At 40.1% G+C, this 20031-nt stretch overlaps 2 protein-coding genes across 3 annotated transcripts in view; one reads left to right on the top strand and one right to left on the bottom strand.

The window, feature by feature from the left end:
• Positions 1-6162, top strand: part of kazn (kazrin, periplakin interacting protein) — a 57697-nt gene extending 51535 nt beyond the window's left edge. For both annotated transcript variants that reach the window (XM_087147504.1, XM_022229822.2), the window contains exon 14: positions 127-6162. In XM_087147504.1, coding sequence (XP_087003630.1) covers positions 127-255 — 129 coding nt within the window. In that variant the 3' untranslated portion in view covers positions 256-6162. The remainder of the gene's footprint in view (positions 1-126) is intronic.
• An 894-nt stretch (positions 6163-7056) lies between these two features.
• Positions 7057-19987, bottom strand: LOC110976517 (uncharacterized). Its single transcript, XM_022229848.2, has 4 exons — positions 18854-19987; positions 12335-12478; positions 11642-11942; positions 7057-10852 (listed from the first exon to the last, which is right to left on the bottom strand). Exons 1-4 carry the CDS (start codon positions 19239-19241, stop codon positions 10600-10602), a joined length of 1086 nt encoding a protein of 361 aa, XP_022085540.1. The 5' UTR covers positions 19242-19987; the 3' UTR covers positions 7057-10599.
• Between the last annotated feature and the right edge of the window lie 44 nt (positions 19988-20031).

Raw genomic sequence — 20031 nt, forward strand, 5'->3', positions numbered from 1 at the left:
GATGCGACTGGTCTTGTGTCAGATCTTATTACTATTCATGTCTAGTCTGGTGACGGTCTTGAAGAGTCTGTCACGCATAATTCGTCCCTCCTCCAACGAATTCCTTTTTTTTCCCTTCTCCCTCAGGGCTCCTTGGGCAGGGCCTTGGGCAGAAAGCTACGGCAGGAGATCGGCTACTCGTCCAGCTTCAGCGGCGTGCCGGAGCAGGTCCGCGCCAGGTCACGTAGTCAAGAGCTGGAGAGCACCATGGTCTGAGAAAAACAAAAATAAATGGACTCGTAAGCTGCGTCTGATGAGTTACGGCTGTGACTGTGAGTAACACATGCATTTGTGGGCGGTGGCGCCAGCCGCTAGCCAGTGACACCCATAGAACGTGCATTTCGTAGCCATAGCCGTAACACTGGGACAAAGCCTAAGCATACCTCAGTATTCCTGAAGACGTTGAGTTCATTACTTACCTACTTGTCATATTCAAGCAACCGTATTTTTTTCTTCCGAAGTCATATTTTGCCATGGAATTTATTTCTTCAAAAGTAGACAATGAGGCAGGTTTGGTGAATCCAGCGTGTACAAAAAGGGTGTGTCTGGCGTTCACAAACGGTCCGGGGGGATCCAAAAAGAGGCGAACCCAATCACTTGAGCGGGGCGTAATTTTCATGATAAGTTTTGCCCCCGAATTTATCAACGAACCAATTGAGAACTAAATGAGCGAAAAAGTTGACTCCTTTAAAAAATGTCCAAAGATTAGGGGTTGGGGTGTGCAGGGCATTCCCCTTTCAAGATCTGCTACTGTCAAGAACTTCATATTTCTTCTCTTGTACTTTCCTTTGCTTGTACTTAAACTCTTTTTTTTTCCTAACTCCTATCGCATGATTTGTGCTGTTGCCAAGACGAGTTTCCATCTTCAAACCAAGTATACTATTATATAACTTGTTCCCTTTGATTGGAGTACAGTGGACGCCATAAAATGCACACACCCACATCCATACCAATGTTCTGGTTGAGTACATTTTATCAAGGACGAGTCCTTTACCATGAGTATGTGATATTTTTCCATGCGAGTATGAGTACCTATGCATTTTCTTGAGTATGAGTCAAAAAAGTACGAGTTTGAGTTTTAAAACACTTCTGCATGCTTACTTCTTTTTTTCCCTGCTTGCCATGTGCACTCCTGCCTTCAGAGAGTGGAGGCTTGCCAGAGCGTTGTTTTACTTGAAACTTGCGGCTGTAACGTTTCGCTGAAGACATGCTTTGCTGCCAAAGCACACTGCCACTGGGCTTAGGATTTGAAGGGATCAGTTTGAAGGATCGCTGAGCAAGTCTTTCTGGTCGTGCCAGTTGTGAGACCAAAAAATTCTTTCAAAAAAGAGTCTGTATGTTTGTAATTCTCATGATTGGCAGTATCTGGTTATTTGAGCAACTAACTGTGGTAAGGTTGAGTTCATTGAGTAAGACTTTGCCAGATATATTTTTATGTATTCCACTTTTCTCCTGGGGAGGAAGAAATGAACCGTGGTGTCCAGTTTCAGAGCTGCCCAGATTCAAATGTCGATGGTGCAAGCACGGCTGTGTGTTAAATTGACAGGACGGCTTCTCAAATGTCGCACCATTCCGAACTTTCCATAGACCTCTCACAATGCTGCTTTATATGTCTTGTTTCCTGTACACCCCTTGCAGCTTCACATATTGATGAAGGGGAACAGACTATTTTTCCTTCCAGCCTCAGTGTGGTTACATTGGTTTGAATGATAGAAAAGCAAGATGGCTGCCCCCATGATAAATGGACATTGCACATCTGTGACTGGCTCCTACAAAATGAATCTTGGGGCTATTCTTTCCCCCAGTAATTTGTCTCGGCTCACATTAGAAAGAGCAACGTGAGCTCTCTGTTTGGTATCCAGACAAAAAGTTGACATTTTGAGGGTGAAAAATGTCGAGGGTTCTATCGATATCCATTATGCCAGATTCTTTTCGAAGGCCTTTAACTTGAAGCTGTTCTGGCAACTTTGGACTCACTTTGTTAGGTTGGGTCATCGACATATTACATGCTTCAATGGTCCGGTGATCATTTTGCAACTGGTACTTTCCATGCATGGCTTAATTCACATACTGTTTGATCTAAGCTCTACGTCTTGTCAAATTGAAGTAAATAACATAGGCTGTTCGTTCGGAAAGTTACATGTCTCTTTTAAGGACTGCTGGTAAGTCTATTGCATATCACTAAGCATTCATTGACGGGCTTCCTTTAACAAAAATTCCGACATCTTGTGACTGTCTGTGCTGATGTAAGTAACAACATCTTAAGATGTTGTGCAATTCCCGCTTGTCATTTCATCCACAATGCTTTCATTTTTTTTGAACGTGACCATTGTACGTTACTGTTAAGAACAATATATATGCATGCTTACATGTTTCCATGCTGTGCAGTATCTAAACTACACGTGTCATGCGCGTTGAGCGTCAACGCACATGTGGTATGGAGTGCTTTTATTGAAATACTTTTGGTGGAAAATTCAAATCATAATCATAATTAGGGCATTTTAGGGTGTACTGTGTCGTGTGACTCTACCGAGGGTTGGGTCATGCTGTGTCCAATCACCCCCCCCCCCCAAATTTTGGATGTTTAAACCCCACCCACCCCTCTAATCTGTGGCATGTTTGGATTCTGTTTGATTTTAATAATAAGAATTATAATAATAATAATGATGATTTATAGAGCGCACAGATCCACCAAGGTGCTCAAGGCGTTAGCGCAAAGAAATTAATGAAATGCCTCATTGAAGAGAGGAGTCTTCAGATCCTTCTGAAACTTCAGGAGAGAAGGGGAAGATCGTAACCATGGCGGTAGATTGTTCCAAAGACAAGGTGCAGCACATGAATACAGAGCGATCTCCCCATGAATGAAATGACCTGGGTTCGCGAAGAAGTTTACTGGATCGAAGTCTACGTTTTACACCAGTATCGACGAATTTGGTCCAAAGTTTTGGGCGATTTGGTCAACTGAAGAAACGATGGCCGTACCCACTCTGGCCAAAATTCAAATGAAGGAAAATGAAAAAAAAAACCTTTTCACAACACAAAAACTGTTGGCCACTCGGGGCTAAAACCAAACAGGAAAATTAGTGCTATTCAGCCACAGTAACCCGTAACCAAATTTGAACCGAGCCGAAGGGGATGAAGTTGAACTCGTCCGGTGATGTGACATAGAATGACCCAGTTACCAGCCGAAAAGATTAGCCAGACTTCTTAATTGTGTAAAGAGCACCGATTTAGAGAACTACTGAGAACCGGGTTACAGCGTGTCTGTCTTCCAACACCAAATTGTAAATAGCCTAATAAGGAAATTGGGTACCACCGATTTCAAGGGCGGGAAGTATATTGTGACTCCAGAATGATAGATAAATGCAGAAAAAAAATTAATCCAAAGCAAGCTCATTGGTCTTGAGTGATAAAAATTTATTATCCTAGAGAATCAAGATGCAAGGAATATTGATTTGTATATGACGATATAAATGACAGTGTATGATGTTAAATGTGCATGTAAAATAATTCAGCATCAGGAGTAAGTCTTTTAACATAAAACTGCCGCACTGTTGAAAGCTTAACAGTTTGATGAAGTCCCCGCTGAGACGGAAAACTCCAGGTTGCCGGAGGGGTTTGTTCACAAGGAAATGCCCTGCGTCTCAACAAACCAGCTAAAATTCCTTCAATTCATTTGCAGATTATGAGATGTTGTTTTTACCCATTTGCATCGTTGATGCTGATTGGCCGTACCCATGGCAACCGTGCATGTTGTGCTTCGCTCTTTGAATGCATATGTTTTAGGATTATAGCCATTATTCTTGAGGCAATTTTAAATGCATGAAAATTTCAGGGCTAGAAAGGTCAGTCAATGCAGACACCATCTACGTGTTAAAAAAGCAAAGTTCAAACGTAAGTGATACATGTATTTATTTTTGAAGCACGTCACGTGTGACTTTAAGTGCAACTTTTTTACCTTGCAAAACTCACCTGAGTAATCTTACCAAAGTGTGTTATTGATTTTTATAAACGATTCAAGCATTCTTTGCCAAATCCCGTGTTATAATGCTTTCTCACAAAGTGACCAGGAACATTCCCGTCAATGTTTTGTTTAGTATAAACAAACTAATCTGTGAAACCATTACGTAGATGAGGTTACTGAAAAAAAAACCGTTTGAAATTGTTCTTGAAAAACCATTGTTTATACTCATCACTGATTTTCTTGATTTGTTTGAAGTGTCATTATACACTTACTTTGAGTCTTTCTTCTTTCACAAGACTTACTTCCTTACTTCTTTCATTTTCAGGTGAACTGGTGCCTATTATCTGTTTCTTGCTAAGAAATCTGTTAATGTTCAGTTGCCAAAGTGTTCGGAGCATGCCGGCCTGTATCATTCGGCAATTTGTGCAGTAATACACATATTGCTGTTTTGGCTCATAGCACTTACATGTACATCACTGTACATATACTTGGTACTGGTTCCTCCAAAATACCCCCTTTAGAGTTTCAACAATGAGCCCCCAGCTGGACCAAGAGAGGGCGCAATTTTCCTAGCAACGGACGCTCCTTTGGCCTGAAGTAGCACTTCGCTGGTGCACAAACAACTCTGAAATGCATGCATTTAAGGGTGCTTCGTTATGAACAGCTGCTCTTTTCAACCGATGAGGGGGTGCTTCTGCTTGAGGCAGATACATGTAGGCTTTTGAAGATCACATCCATGTAGGCACTCCCCAAATTCTAGAAGTCATTTTCCTGTTTCGCGGCAGTGGAAATCATTGAATTTAATACAGATTTAGCATTCTCTTCACATTCATGGCTCGTACCTCCACTGCCCAGTGATTTTAAGTTGTACCTGTATTCATAACTTGAGGGGGAAAAAATGCATAACGTAGCTCCGTCACCTCAGTTAAAATGTGACAAAGTGGAAGATCAGGTAAAACACATCTGTCATTCTTAGATGTGCCATTGGCCAGTGAAATGATTTTAAATGTTAATAAACCAGTCGTTCTGATCCATGTATAGAGATTACACTCAGTTATTTTGAACAGCTCCTGAGAGAGCACCGTCACCAGCGTTTTACGCGAGACCATCACAAGTCCGTTCACAAGTGCAGTCACAGGTAAAAACAGGGTGAGCAATGGCAAGTGAGTGCTTTTGTCACAGCTCATTTAAATATCTCGTGAATTGGCTAATTAAAAACAGTGAATGACGTGAGGGACTCACAAGGACTTGTGATGGACTCAAATACAACACCGTCCGTCACAGCTCTGAAAAGTTTCCGGTGTAACGCATTGTTTTCATCACCATTTATGCTCCATGTGTTCGTACTGCCTCATCCATAGATGGAAAAATTAGGTTAATGCTAATTTTCAAATATAATTCTCAATAAGACAACATTGTTTCATTGTTAAGAATACAAATATACTACATATGGATTTTTTAATTAATCTTGCCTAATACTAGATGAGAATCTGGCTCATTGAGCGTAATTGAACCTGTGTCATTTTTTTTTAAGGTATCCTAGATCTTTTTGGAAACTGCCCTAGGCTTGATTGTTGAAAATAAAACTAGGAAACGTTGCGCGATGTGAAATGTGTCGGGTCGTGGGCAGTGTAAAACAACAAAAAATGGTCACGGCTTCCGAGTCAGTTCTGCCACGTGGAACCTTGGGGAGACACGTCTTTTTCCCGAGTTCACCCTTTTTCAAGAAAGCTTTCCAGAGTTTCATTGGATGGCATTCGCTGCTCGGATTGAAATCCCCTCGTATGATAACTAGATACAGAAGGCTTCGGTCAGTCTTTGTGAACAAGTTTAAACATTGCATGCAGTGATATGGTTTTGTATTTAAAAGACGAAGCAACTTGTTTTTCTGTGAAGAGGCGTGAAGAATGTGGCATGTTTATAATGTGACTTGTAAGAAAAGGTCATGTACAGTTTCAACTTCAAAGTTTGAAATTCTTGGATATATTCATTTTATTGCGTGTGTAGGGGGATTTTATTCTCTGTATTAAAGCTGTGGAAGTTTGCACGTCGGAACGTATATACTTCAAAATGTGTACATATTTTAAATAAGTACATGTATTTACATATGTGGTATACTTGGAGGGAATAAAAGAGTTTTACGTGCATGAAAGCAGAAATGGTATGACTGTCATTTGTCCTTGAGTGGGATATCTCATATGACATATGGTGCCAACGATCGATGAAGTCGGTCGAGAAATGCTTGACAACATTCAGCAAGATTTGAAAGTCCCCGGACGTACATGTACATTGAAAAATTTACTGTACGAAAGACCGGTAGTTTTTATTGAATGTGGCCGACGGCATGGTTTCCATGGCAACAGAAAATGAAAAAAATAAGGTTTGAGATTAAACAGGCATTTAATCGAATTCAGGACTTCAATTAGATAAAATGCACTGAAATAGAAAATACCTTAAAAATCAACAATAATCCAATTGGTCACTGCAAACATGCACGTTCACTATCCTACGGGGATATTGCTTTTTCTCGTAAAGAAACTCTTCAAAGAAAATACGCAATTTTCTTGCACTTTTTTCACACTCTGTTGAGCTAGATTTTTGTTGATGCCAAAATCCTAGAGTGCTTATCTTCCTCTTGTGTTGATAACCTAAATTCTAAAATGTCTCTAAGACTGCTTTTCAGAGCGGGGGACACCCTTGCTTTGCATAGACCTTGCTTGGTCCACACGAGGCTCAATGTGGGAAAGAATATTCCATCCTTGCCCCTTCTTCCACCAAAAGTCATCTCAAGAGAGGTCATTCATTGCGGAAATCCTGAAAAGACACGAATCTGAGACTGAGAAAAATCTCCAATTTTTTCAATACTTGAAAAAATTTTCTTGACTCCTCATGGACTTCGTACACAAGTGCTGAAGTAGACTCAGGTTGCAAAATTCTTTCCACAATATTGAATAGTTTGCTCTGGGGTTGACACGCTATCAAAAAAAAAAGCAGCGAAAATGTCGACACGAACAGAACAGACAACAGTCATCTCAGGTGACAAACCAAACACATTGACGTTGATAAAGACATCTCCAGTTATTTTATTTCTCATCATGAGCAGATACACTCGTATGACTCGATCCCCACCAAGAGAAAATAATCGAATGCACGTGACAAACAGAGGTGCTGCAAATGTACAGCTGATGTTCACAGCACACAGCACTAGGTTTTAAGTTAGCAAATCCGACTGCAGCACACGCCCTACCGAAACTTTGCAACCTTAAAAACAACAGCAGTCAAAGCCAAACTTAAAAACTTGGACGATTTACATGTATAGTAAATAAAACGAAAAGGAAAATAAAAGCAAAGCAAACCAAAAGTAAATTTCATGTTAAAGCAGCATTTTGTTATAAAGCTTTAAAAAAAAAGAAACTTTTTTTTTTTTCAAACAGTAACCAGTATTTAAAATGACCGAGAAGCGGCTTCCATCATGACATCCCATTCATGGATGCTGTCTCTTCAGTAGCCAAGAGCAAGCCACTTCTACCACTCTCACTCCCAGAGAGAAAATATCAACAGCAATCAGACTAGTTACTCTATTCACCAAACAATCACTGCTACGGCTGTCTCTATGTCCATATTTATGGCAAGCAAATTCGCGGTATGATATTCAGTTGAGTATACATGTAAATGGCTGCTATGGAGTGTCTGGTGCAAATACATTTGTACCTTGCCGGGGAAAAAGATTTCATTAAATTGTCAGTGTAACTGCAACAGAATTTTGTGTTAGTTTGGCTTGAAACTTAGACTTCTCAAATTCAACGGTACAGAATTCATGGGTGTTGTAAAACAGAAATGACATACTTTTTGTAAGCCTTGTCTGTCCCGGTGATCACAGAACTAGATTAATCCAGGCATCACATCGCATCTAGGCTTGTCCGTGACTTTAAAGTGGCTATTTTTTGCCAGTTAAAGTCAGGGCAATTGGAGTGATGACCACAGTTAGACCAACGCTGCCTGGCAATGGATGCTTGGTCTATCCAATTGACCATTCAGGCCTGGGGGTGCTGTCCCACCACTGGTCATCAACAACCCTTTTCATACTTGGGTGCACAGGGAACCAGTTTCATGAATACAACCAATTGTACAACGAGAGATGCAACCAACATCAAAAATATTCCTTAAAATTTACTTACGCTGGACTGGAATACACGGGCACACTGGTATGGAAAACACTGACCAGCGGTTTAGCTAAAATAAGTTCAAACCCGACCATCTACTCCTCTTAATCGAGTGAAATCTTTGGTCACATGCTCAAAAATCCAACCCTGTATGCTTGTCTAACAACCACTACTGAGCTTCAAAACTGTATGCCAAAACCGTCAAGACACAATTATGACCTCAACACTCTACAGTAGGCTACGTAAAGTTGCGCATCATTTTCACCAAGTGGAAGGCATCAGACTGGATGCCCTCGAGTGATTTTTCGTAACAGTACTTTTTGACAATCTTGCCAGTGAAGGATTAAACCAAAAAGAACCCACTCATCCCTGGCATGACTGAAGATTTTGGCACAGGGTACTGTACAATAAAACGCAGAATTTGCCAGGTATGTTACAAATGTGACCTGCCAATCCCTGACTGAAGGAGGTGATTTTATCTGCAGAGCTATATCTAGCTGTTACAGACGGCGAACGGTGTGGAACTTGCATTGTTCACAAGTATACTGGTGTCATTTTCCAGACACACTTGAACCTCGTTAATAAAAGGCTCTTTGGACTTGGCAAATTACCTTGTTATAACAGGAACCTTTGTATTATCAGGAATGAAAACAATGGTAAACAAGGGATTGGGAATTATAATTATTCCTGTTAGAAGCAGAATCTTGTATGAACAGAGCTCTTATTAACGAGGCTCAACTGTAACAGTTTAAAAAGCCTGTGACCTAGTGTACGAATGTTGGGTTCACAGGGTTGAGTGTTTTTGGTTCTGAAAATAGATTGTGAAATATTCCTGACATGAGCTACACGTATTCAAAGAGTATTACGTTACGTTCCCAGAATTTGTTCTTTCAAGACAAACACTTCTTCCAAGGAGACTGAATTACTCCAGATTTCAGAGGAATCACAAAATTGTTTCTAATTTCACACAACTGACAGAAAAACCTGATTTTTGTTAAAAAACTGTTAAACAGCTTTATCTATATATTTTTGGGAAAGAGTTCCATATATGGATGCCAGTAATTATTCCCTACAGTGACCCATTAGCCATCAGACAGCAAAAACATGTCTAGAAAAATTCAATTCGGGGGGGGGGGGGGAATGCCGAGTCATTTGCTGAGAAAATGCTTAGAATTTTTCGGACCAGTCTCTAAGGGTTAATGCACGGGGGGTCAAGCGGCATCCACATATGGAACCCTGTCCATATTTTTATATCATATGAAATAATTGATGGTTTGAATTTAACTTGAAGTTCAACGGCAGGCTTTACACACCCTAAAATAGACAATGCCCCAGTCATAGGGCAGTCTATATAAGATTTGCGCAGTCCAAGTCGCAAATCACCTGCTCTAAGTTAAATATAAGAACTCTTTTTTTTTCACACAACATACTTGTAATAAAATAACCTCTGGAACGAGTCTTTGTACAATATGAATTTTTGCTATTTACAACGATAAGTACGTCACTTTAACTATTGATATATTTGACTTTTCAAACAATGACCAAAAAATAGTTTATATTTCTAAAATGTTCGGAAAACGCATCCTGTACAGACAAGAATGTTTGCAAACGTGAATTTGTCATTTCAGTAAAACAATGAAATGTAACTTCTACCAAAATTAGAATAAACGTTTCTCTTAGTCAAGGTGCTTTCGAATTGGATTACTTGAGGTGTTAGAATTGATATAAATGTAGTAAGTCATTTTTTGTGGGATGTTTTTAAGGTTGAACATGTTTTTTTTTATAAGTTCTGATATCAAGACAGGCATACATGAATGCCTTTCCACCGAGACAAAATTTGTTGTCGTTGGAATGCAAGGTTACAGACGACTGTAACATAAAAGTACGAACAACATTTAAATTGTAAGAAAAGAAAGTTGGCAGTTTTTAGGTTCGTATGATGAATTGGAGTTGAAACCAGAGAAGGCAGCATGGTGTTAAATGAAGCCCAAAAAACGGTCCGGCAAAATGCTCCAGCACTGTCAGTTTTGTTTAGCCCACGTACACGTAACAAGGTCACACAAGAAAACAAGTGTTGTAGTTGAATACTTTTTTCCCCAAGTATGCAGATTGCCGAGTACAATGAAAGTCTGGACATTTTGCCAGCTGAGTGCAAGTTTCTGGTTTCTGAGTACGAGCACTTGAGCTTCTGAGTACGAGTACATTACTGGAGAACACACACTCATGGTTTAAATGTCTTTACCACATTAGACACCAGAATAATTTCCTTTCACCGACTTCCCGTTTCCTTCGGATGTTTGGTCCAACATCCCCCTTGTAGTCAGTCTTAAACCAAAACAGCTTGGGAAATTGCCAATCTTCAACTGCAATTTACCCTCTGGAACCATGTCGCTGAACATTTTGAAGAAGTAGATGCAGGAAGCTTCATGACCACTATAAGGCCTTGACGAGCTCCGTGAGCATGGCGGGGTAGTTCTGCTCGACGTTCAAGGCTGGCAATGTCAGTGTTTTGTCGCCGTCCTTCACCGACACCACGGAGAGGTGCGACGCCGGCCCCACGCTCTGCCGGCTGGACTCGATGCTCAACAATGGCAGAAGGCTGTCGGACACCGCATCAATCATGTAAGGGTCGTCCTTATTAACGAGAAGCTTACTATGATGCGGGTGGCTACTTTCTCGTTTAGGTCTGTAAAATCGTCAAAAACCAAGCAACCACATAATTAATTTGTTTTTTCTTTTAACAAATTCATCTCAACTATAGGACCGTGACCTGGGTTGACAAGGCCTGGTTCGTAAGTTGGTTCAAAGCCTGCCCAATATTCAGCTAGAGATCACTGGGTACTAGACCTGTATGATCCAAGGCTTTGAAGTTATTGAAGCCCTATAATTTCTGCATCCTTAGGACAACAACAGGAAGCCACTTTGCCAATTTTCTTTTCATGAAAACATGACCCAGTTAACCAAAATGCACGATAGAAGTATTTTGAGGAAAATTTGTTTCATTTTTATCAAGTTGAAATATCTGGTTTCTGATTTCTGATGCTAAATTATGAATGTCCAAAGTGTTAATTTTTAAAAATTGGGCCTCTCAAAATTCCATGACTTTCTAATGAATTCTGTCATTATATGAATTTTGTCACTTTACAACATTTCATTCACTTTCCCAGACCAGGAGATTGGAAGTATGATTCCATGAGTTCTCCATGAGTTCTATTTCCACGGAATGAGAAAACGCCCATCGAGGGTGCAGTCAAAGCCATCACAAGTCGGTCCAGTCACAGGCGGCAGGCTGAACAATGAAAAAGGACTGCTTTTGTCACAGCTTATTTGCATGGCTCGTGACTTGGCCCAGGACTAGATGACCTTGTGATGGAAATACCACAAACTCGACTACAACCCTAGTGTACAGTTGTACAGTACGCATGTTGACGTCATGGTTACAGGAAGATTGAATGGCGCGACCATCACAACTCACCTTCCTCTTTTGGCAGTTGGGGCGACCGGTGCTTTCTTGTCGTTTTCGATCCCGTCGAAGAGTTTGGCAAGCAGGTCGGCACTGCTTGCCGACACTCTCACAGTTCTCCTGGGTGGAGGCTTGGGCGGTTTGGATTTTACTACCTCTACAGCAGCCGCGTCCAAGGCGCCTTCTCGCAATGCGGCGGCATCCTGCGGCTGTGGTTTTTCTGTGCTTTTCGCTCTCTCGGGCTTCTCGCTTTTTACGACTGCGAGGGATTCCTTCTCGTCACTGTCTGATGGCGGTGTAATTGGCCGCGTATCTGTTGGTGAAAAAGAATGCACATAATGATCACAGCATATGACGCTTATGATTTTCAGAAATGAAGGCTCAACTTTACACCCGTTGGATGGACTTTTTATGCTACAGCTACACAAATGCCTTTCACGTTTCTCGTCCGGGGCTTGAAAGTGAGGCCAGAAAAGCTTTGAAATTCCTTGATCAGGCCTCAAATCAGCCAAATATTTCAACTGAAAAAGCCTGCCAGTGAAATATGGTTTTTGCCCCCCAAAATACTGGCATCCCCACTTCAACAATTTTTACACTTTAAAATAATTTTCACTCTTCGGGAAATGCATTTCGCAGTTTAAAAGGCTAAAAAAAAAGAAAGCAAATCCAGGGCGGTGCACCCTGACATGAAACACCAGAACCAACCTGTTATCTCGGCGATAGATGGCGGGTCTGTTTTGCAGACGGGGGGAAGGACCGTGTACATACTCCCCGGAGGTACCGCATTGACTGAATTCGGCTGTTGCCAGAAAGACTGAGGTAAGGCTCGCAGTTTCATTGGCAGCGGATCTGCGAATCATCAAACAGTAATTTCACAGAGTTAGCTCGGCAACCGTTTTCCTTGACACATTTCTGTGATGAATCATGTGGTGACGAACATGATCCAACCTGTCATATTTTGCACAAAGAAACCGAGAAGAAAAATAAATAAAATATACCTGACCTCATCTCAAAGTCTGTGTCTTTTATTTCAAATCTTTTCTTTTATGACTTTTTAACTCTAATGCCAGTCATGTGTGCTGCATCTTCAACCATCACAGCGGAAAAAGGCATATATAAATTTCAATTGTTATTATCACAACTAAACCTCCGGCTATGTCCATAAGGCCAAACAAAAAATTAGTTGTGTTTCCTATAACAATGAAATATAAATTAGGGTGGTTGGTTGGGTAAATGATATTTTCTTTACTCTAATTTTTTATAGCCCAAAAAATTAGGGTCTGATGATGGTCTGTATTTGCACACAAAAACAGAACCAACTAAAAAATGAAACTACATATACAACATGTCAAACACAGTGAACAAAATGAAACCGACCTACAAATAAACGAAGGAAAACTATGGCGAGTTGGAGCTTGATAAATATCAGGATTCTGGAAGGGGAGTTATTCAAACTGAAAATACAAAGCATTTAACCAAATAAACCCCAAGTTTACGAACATGGGCAAAAGCCACACAAGCAGCACACGTCTTAAATAATTTTTTTTTTAACTCGTTGAACAATGTTGTACATGCGCAAATATGCTAATGAAACACTTTTATCAAAACTGAAATTAAATTCACAAACGGTGCAAGAAAGAGATGATAATTAAGGAAGGTAAATCCCAGGGAAAACACACGTGTGCATGTAAATGAGAATGGTTGCCATGCAACAGTTACTATGGCATCATAGATGAACAACCTGCTTTATTAAGCATCTGAAGGACACGGTGCCGAGATGATACATTGTCAAAGACTGCTTTTCACACGTGTGAACACAATAACGATCTTCCTAGCAATAGTGGCCAACATATGATGCAGGCCATAGCATTTATATGGCAAAGAGACTCTCAAATGTAAAAATCATGCACATAACTTCATTAAGCGCATTCACGTTTACATTATGGTGTATTATTATTTATTGGGCCATTCTTGAACATCAATCATCTACAGACACAAACATTCAAAACAACAAATAAATCATTACTTACAAATATACAAGAACAAAGCACACTGAACAAGGGAAACCACATGTATTTAACCTGCTATGATAAATGTGATGATCGTTTATCCTGGGTTGGCCAGGATAAACAAAAGTGAGATAAGTCACTGTAACCCTAAGGTCTGTTTATCCAAAATCTGAGTGCAAACATTTAGAACGTGCATAAATAGGAATATATATTATATAAAAATATTAATATGCAATTTGATTAAACTATGGTAGTTCAGCCCCAATTCTGCCACTATTCCATACCCTTTCCATTCTTCAACTGCCCTATATAACCCTCCCCCTTTCCGCCATCCCTAGTCATTCAACCCAATCTCTTGCCCCCCTCCTCACCAGGGTTTGGCTGATTTTATATCACTGATTTTAATTTAAATCGCGATTTAAATTCATTGATTTAAATCAACACATTTAATTTGGGAGGAAACAAGCAAATTGGTTCAATTTTTGAATTGTTTTTTTGCTGATTGGAAATGTTTGCAGGTTTTGCACATTTTAAACAACAAATCCCCCCTCTGTGGGCCTTCCCGTTCCTACTAGTAATTTAAAGAAGCATGGATGCACACTTGTTTAATACAGAAAATCTGGGTTGGCAAGATTTTTATGTCCAATTCCGTCCACTTGGTTTGATTTAAATCAGCTTTTTGGATTCAGTAAGTGTATTTGATGCGAAGGATTTATAATCATGATTTAATTTTACTTGATTTCAATTTCCCATTTCAGAATTTGACCTGGTAAGATATCAGTGTACAGTGCATATCTACCTTTTATATAGAGGTACACATGTATTTTATTAAAATTAGAAACTACAGTCATTATGCAGTATAACTGAAACCACTAAATACCCCTTAATAAATGCCCTTAATAAATTGATTTGTAATCAAGCCTACATGTAAGTCATTGCTCTGTGGAGCTGGATTACGAACAAAACAAGACTGCTTTTCGCACACAGAGCAAGGTAAAATACCAGCATTTTCTGTACCTACATGTAACATGTAAAATACATGTAAATACATGTTATTCATGAAACGTTTCTCACTCATTAGTCATTTGATGCATGTATACATGTACATGTACATGTAAGTACCCTGTTAGCAAATCCTTGTGAACTTTGGTTTTGTCAGAGCTTGCCGGTTTAAAACCTGGTATGCACTTCATCCTTGGTACATAGACCATACCTGTCTCTGAAGAAAGTGTCCTCTCTGAGGGTACATCTACCGGTAGTACTGCATGTACATTTATTTCACCAAGGCTAAGACAAGGTTGTTTGTGAATTCACTCAAATTACTTGGTTTAAATTTCTTAATTCAAATCCAAATATGTTGAACTTGTAACAAAACAAATAAATAAACGAAAACTATTACACATGCAGCTAATCTGCTTCTTTTGGATTAGACAATTGAACCAACTTGTCTCCAATTTTTATAGAAATAACAAAATCTTACTTAAATAAAAAAGAAATCTGATTTTAATTTTTAAAATCTGATTTTTAAAATTTGTTTTTATTTCTAAAAAATCAATAACCCTGCTCCTCACCACTACCCAAACACACAACACCCCCCTAACGAATGCTCTCCACTAATGTTCATGTACTGTACATGAAGGTAGATTATACCATCTACACGTATGTACAAAACCCTTTAAGTCGATAAATCAAATAATGCATCTCTTACTTCATAAACACTCTTGGAACAAAGACGGAAAAGAGTATGGAAAAGATACATGTAGTAAACTGTGTTATCATCAGGGTGAGATTGACCAAAAATACCGGATGCTGAAAACAGCTGAAAAAAGGCATAAAGAAGCTGAACAGTGAAAATCTCCTGTACTTTTGTACACAGCCAGCGAGGAAAAACTGCTGAAATCCGTAACAAAAAAAGCTGAAATCAGCTAAAAAGCTGAGAAATCTCACCCCTGTATTATACAAGGGTACATGTGTGCATGTATGTACTTTCTCCTATAATGTGTACATGTATGTTTAGCAGGGTTTCCCCTGGGTACTGATATATGTGAGGTGCTCTCAAATATTTTGCCAAAATTCTAGCGCCTAAAACAAAAGCAAGTGTTTTTTAAAAAGCCTAAAATAATTCTATATAGTCTAGTAGTAAATTTACTCCAAATTTCTCCTCTAAAATAAATTGATCTTGTATTCTGTATTCTTCCTTATCATTCTGAATGATTTAAAACTGATTTATTTCAAAATATCTAACTTATTTTGCCTTTTTCCTTCTGTCTTTGTCTATTTTAAGTGTGAGGTGGTAAATTCAACAGAAAAGCCTGAGGCGGTCACTCAAATCAGTGAGGTGGGCCGCCAGACATTTGAATAGGCAGGGGAAACACTGATGTTTAGAAATCATTTGGGGAAAAATTAATTTAGAGCTGTACATGGGATAATCTTTATGTCACGTTCATGCAGATTCAAGAATATGGGGCTGACTATTCCCCGATCCAATCGACTTTTGTGTAAGACCATGTGAGGTGCGAGTCATGCACATTGACAGTGTAAAGTTTCCACAGCTTCTCCATGAAGAGTACCACCTACATGTACATGGACATGTTCTTGTGGACATATCAATGAAGACTCATTTAGGGTTAGAAAAAAAAGCAAGTAAAATTTATTCAAATGAAAGACTTGGGCGACAAAACGCTGGTTCATTTAAGAGTAGACCTACCCTGAAGGTTCTAAATTTATTTCTACAAATATCTGGAAGTATCTCAATACACATCACAGGATACAGATAACAGCCATATTAAAATTAGGGTGTTTGTTCAAAGGTTTAAAGAAAGTTATGCTTCCTGTTTCCCAAGCTACTCTTTTTGCAACACAATCTACAATTTTTATATTTTCTAACCTCTTTTTTTGGGGGGGTGATTTGGAGAACATGTTAAAATGGAAATAAATTGTCAACATAATGTGTCTGTTGAAGTTTGAATGGGGTGCAAAAACGGTTCAACAGACTTGTTTTTGCATGCAATCCCTCAGTGTTGTTCATTTCATTTGAAAAAACAACCGCCAAATGACCTCTCTTGCTATTATCACTTTTAACCAGTTAACCCGTAAGTTCATTTTTTTGGTGCACCATGCCCAGTGTAATGATTTTTGATGTTTTTTCTTCTTTAAGCTTGTTGGAACACTGCTGTGTTGTATAACAGCCACAATGCAAATGTGATATTTGTTTTGTTCATGTTTGACAAATGGGTGTTACCGACAGCCTTTGAATAAAAGTGGCTTGCCCTTTTCTATTTGTACACAAAAGCACCTGTTTCTGAAATGCAGACATCCTCAACCAACCAGTGAAAATACACCGCAGTCTACACGTACAAATGAAGTGGGAATTTTGCACATTAATAAATGTAACTTTCTCCCTTGGCTTATTAACCGTCATTCCAGAATTTCTGGCAACAAAAAAAGGAGTGCTAAACATAAAAGACAAACAAACAAACAAACACTAAAAAACCCCTCCCTCGAATAAAACAAAATACTCCACCCTATTTTTTGGAATGGAGAACAAGTATTTTTTTTGGTTGGGCCCAGGATGAAAGGCAGTTCTGTTAATTAACATAGAGCACGGGACTTCTAGTTCACGCAGTACTTTGGGAGTGTAGACTGCAAATGGAAACGAGAAGCTTAATGATAAAAGCCAAGGGATTGGAGGCAAAAGGAGAGGACATTTAAGAAAAGTGCACCGATTGTTGGTTGTAATTGTTGGATTGGCACAATGGTTTATTCATTTATCCTTCTCCCATCTGTCATTTATCACCTTTCTTTTTAATCCAACCTCTGGAAGATTGTTTTGAAAGGGGAAAGTAATTAAAGTTGGAGACTTCTTGCAGGAGGGTAATTCCAGAAATCCCTGTTACATCTGACCTTTGTTAGACATGGAATGATGGAAATATCACTGGAATCAATTTCAAACTATTACTATTTGTTTGGCAGGTAATTTGCATTGATTCATCACTCTTGGAGATTAGAAAATGTGTTCTGAACTTACAAAATCATGTGTCAGATGTGACAGGGATACAAAAAAAGCCAGGATCAACTTATAAGTGTTGCGCCACCGAGGGTGAATCTGGGGGCCAACTGGGGCCATGGCAACCCCCCCCGAGCCAAAATTTATTTTTTGAAAAACATTGTTCAAAGTAAATTTGTTGGTCTAATTCATTTCTCTTTCTTCACACTGAAAATACAAAAGCTCCAAAATGTTGCCTCATCTCTCAGAGAGGCCATAAAAAGGTTACATGGAAAGATTTCTTAGTTTAGCACCCCCCCCCAAATGGTTCTGGATCTTTGAAAGCCCCCAATCAATCAGGCAACTCCAACGATCACCAAAATAGCGTAAGCGTTGCATTTTTACCACTGATGAGGCCACTGTCATCATGACGTGAAGTCAATGACTTGGACTACAGCCTGTGACAAAAAAATGGATGGGAAGCTTTTTGAGTCTGCTCGGTCCCGAAGCGATTCAATTCTGGTCAACTCGATCCTGGATGTCAACTTGGTCCCGGGTATACACTTGGTTCCCAGGTAACCTTCGTCTGAAGTCAATCTGGTCCCAAAAATCTACTGTGGCCTATTAAAGCAGACTTTACCTCAATGAGAAAAAAGGCGCGAAATTAAAGGTCAAACAATTTTTAGCTCTCTTTGTGTTGTGAACGTCAAATACCGGTATTTTGGAGATCTCAGCATGTAAATATTTTCCCTGCAAAAGTACGTCAACTTTACAAAGAATTGTCAGGCTTGTCAACTTCTAAAACAGCTTGGATGTCACTTCTAGGGCTCTGTACCCTTCTAAAGATGAGAAGCAAGTTACATGTACATTTATAATGATTTACGAAGTAAGGCACCTTATGCAGGCCTATTACGCACCAACTATGTCACTGCCCCAAATGCGTCCGCAACACAGCTAGGGTCCATCCAACTTTGTTGACACAGTTGGGCATGCCCAACTTTGGTTGGAAAGAAACACTCTGTCATAAGAAAAGGGCGTAGGCAGGCAATCAGTTGCTGTATTGTTAAGAGAACAGAGCACAGTAGGGCCTACACGTAGGTGAAAAAACAACTGATTCCACAGAGGTCCACAGTTGGGCATGATGCAGATTGCCGACAAAGTCGGTCATGCTTGGAGGGGCAGTTGGCACAGTTGGGGAATGACACACCCATTTCACGCCTGTCACCTTACCTTTTTTGGGCTTCTGTTTCGCTTTGCTCGGTGGTGCAGCCGTTCGAACATTGTTGTTATTCGTGTTATTGTTCTGGTCGAAACCAGAGAAAGTCCCCTGCTGACAGGGCAAGTTGTCTGTCGTCAGGGCATTTTTCTTGATCTTCTTTTTCAACTTCACCGATCTGCATGACCGAAATGGCACGGCTTGCACAATTTCCTGCGCATGATGATTAAATCCGGCGGGCCGGACGTATATTGGGCCACTTGACGTGCTGCTGCATGGTGACGGCGGTATGTCCTCCAGATCGGAATTTTCGCCTTCAGAAGAGCTCCCACTGAGAGGGGCCGATGGCCCTCTTTTGTTAGTGGCGTGGCTGCATGGAGTTGGGGGCGGAACTTTTGCCATGCTGCAAAAGGGAAAACCTATCAAGCATTGTTGACACTTCAATGTACAATGAAGCCCAATTCAATTTGGCGGATGGAGCCCATTGGATGAGTTTGTGTTTGGCAAGTCTCTACTCAAGTCCCAATTTAAGCTGGGTTTGAAAAGAAGCTCAGCCAGAGAGCAAGATTTTGGGTCTACAGTCTTAGTTGGATCTAGGGAGAATCGATTGTTGGGTTACCGCTGGGTGAACAGCCAGAACCGGCCGGTTGATGGTTCGCGCACATCTGATCCACAATAACCAAACTAAGGACAATCGATGTTCTACTTCCAGGCAAATAAACTGACGACATCAGTAGGCATTCAAAGCCACAGTAAGTTGCGATGACATGTACTTGCATGAGCAAAGCACGGAGAAAGAACAAAAACACCCAGGCATGACAGGAAAACAGGCACAGAGACCTCACGGGTCTGCCTCAATCGGAGGTCTGTCTGTTGACAAGCCGCATGACCAGATGGTGACATGCATGATGATTCGCGGCGCAAAAGGCCTACCATAAATTCACTCCATGATTGTCTGATCTTTGCCTGACCTCCAGATATTCATCTACTGACGAAAGCGCAAACACTCCAGATATCTCCACGTTTGTTCCTTTCAAAATATTACTGAATAATTCCCACCTTTTGGGCAGATTTTTTTTCGGAAACCAAACCCAAAGCAACCCGGTCGCAATTTTTTTCGCGGCCTTTTGTTGTACCATAAACACGTCTGTTACTAGGCACTGGCTAAATTGATTGGTGTAAGATGACGTCA

Source organism: Acanthaster planci, linkage group LG16 (genome assembly GCF_054643075.1).
Source record: "Acanthaster planci isolate LZ-2023a linkage group LG16, COTS_SCS, whole genome shotgun sequence".
In the NCBI taxonomy this organism is placed as follows: Eukaryota; Metazoa; Echinodermata; class Asteroidea; order Valvatida; family Acanthasteridae; genus Acanthaster; species Acanthaster planci.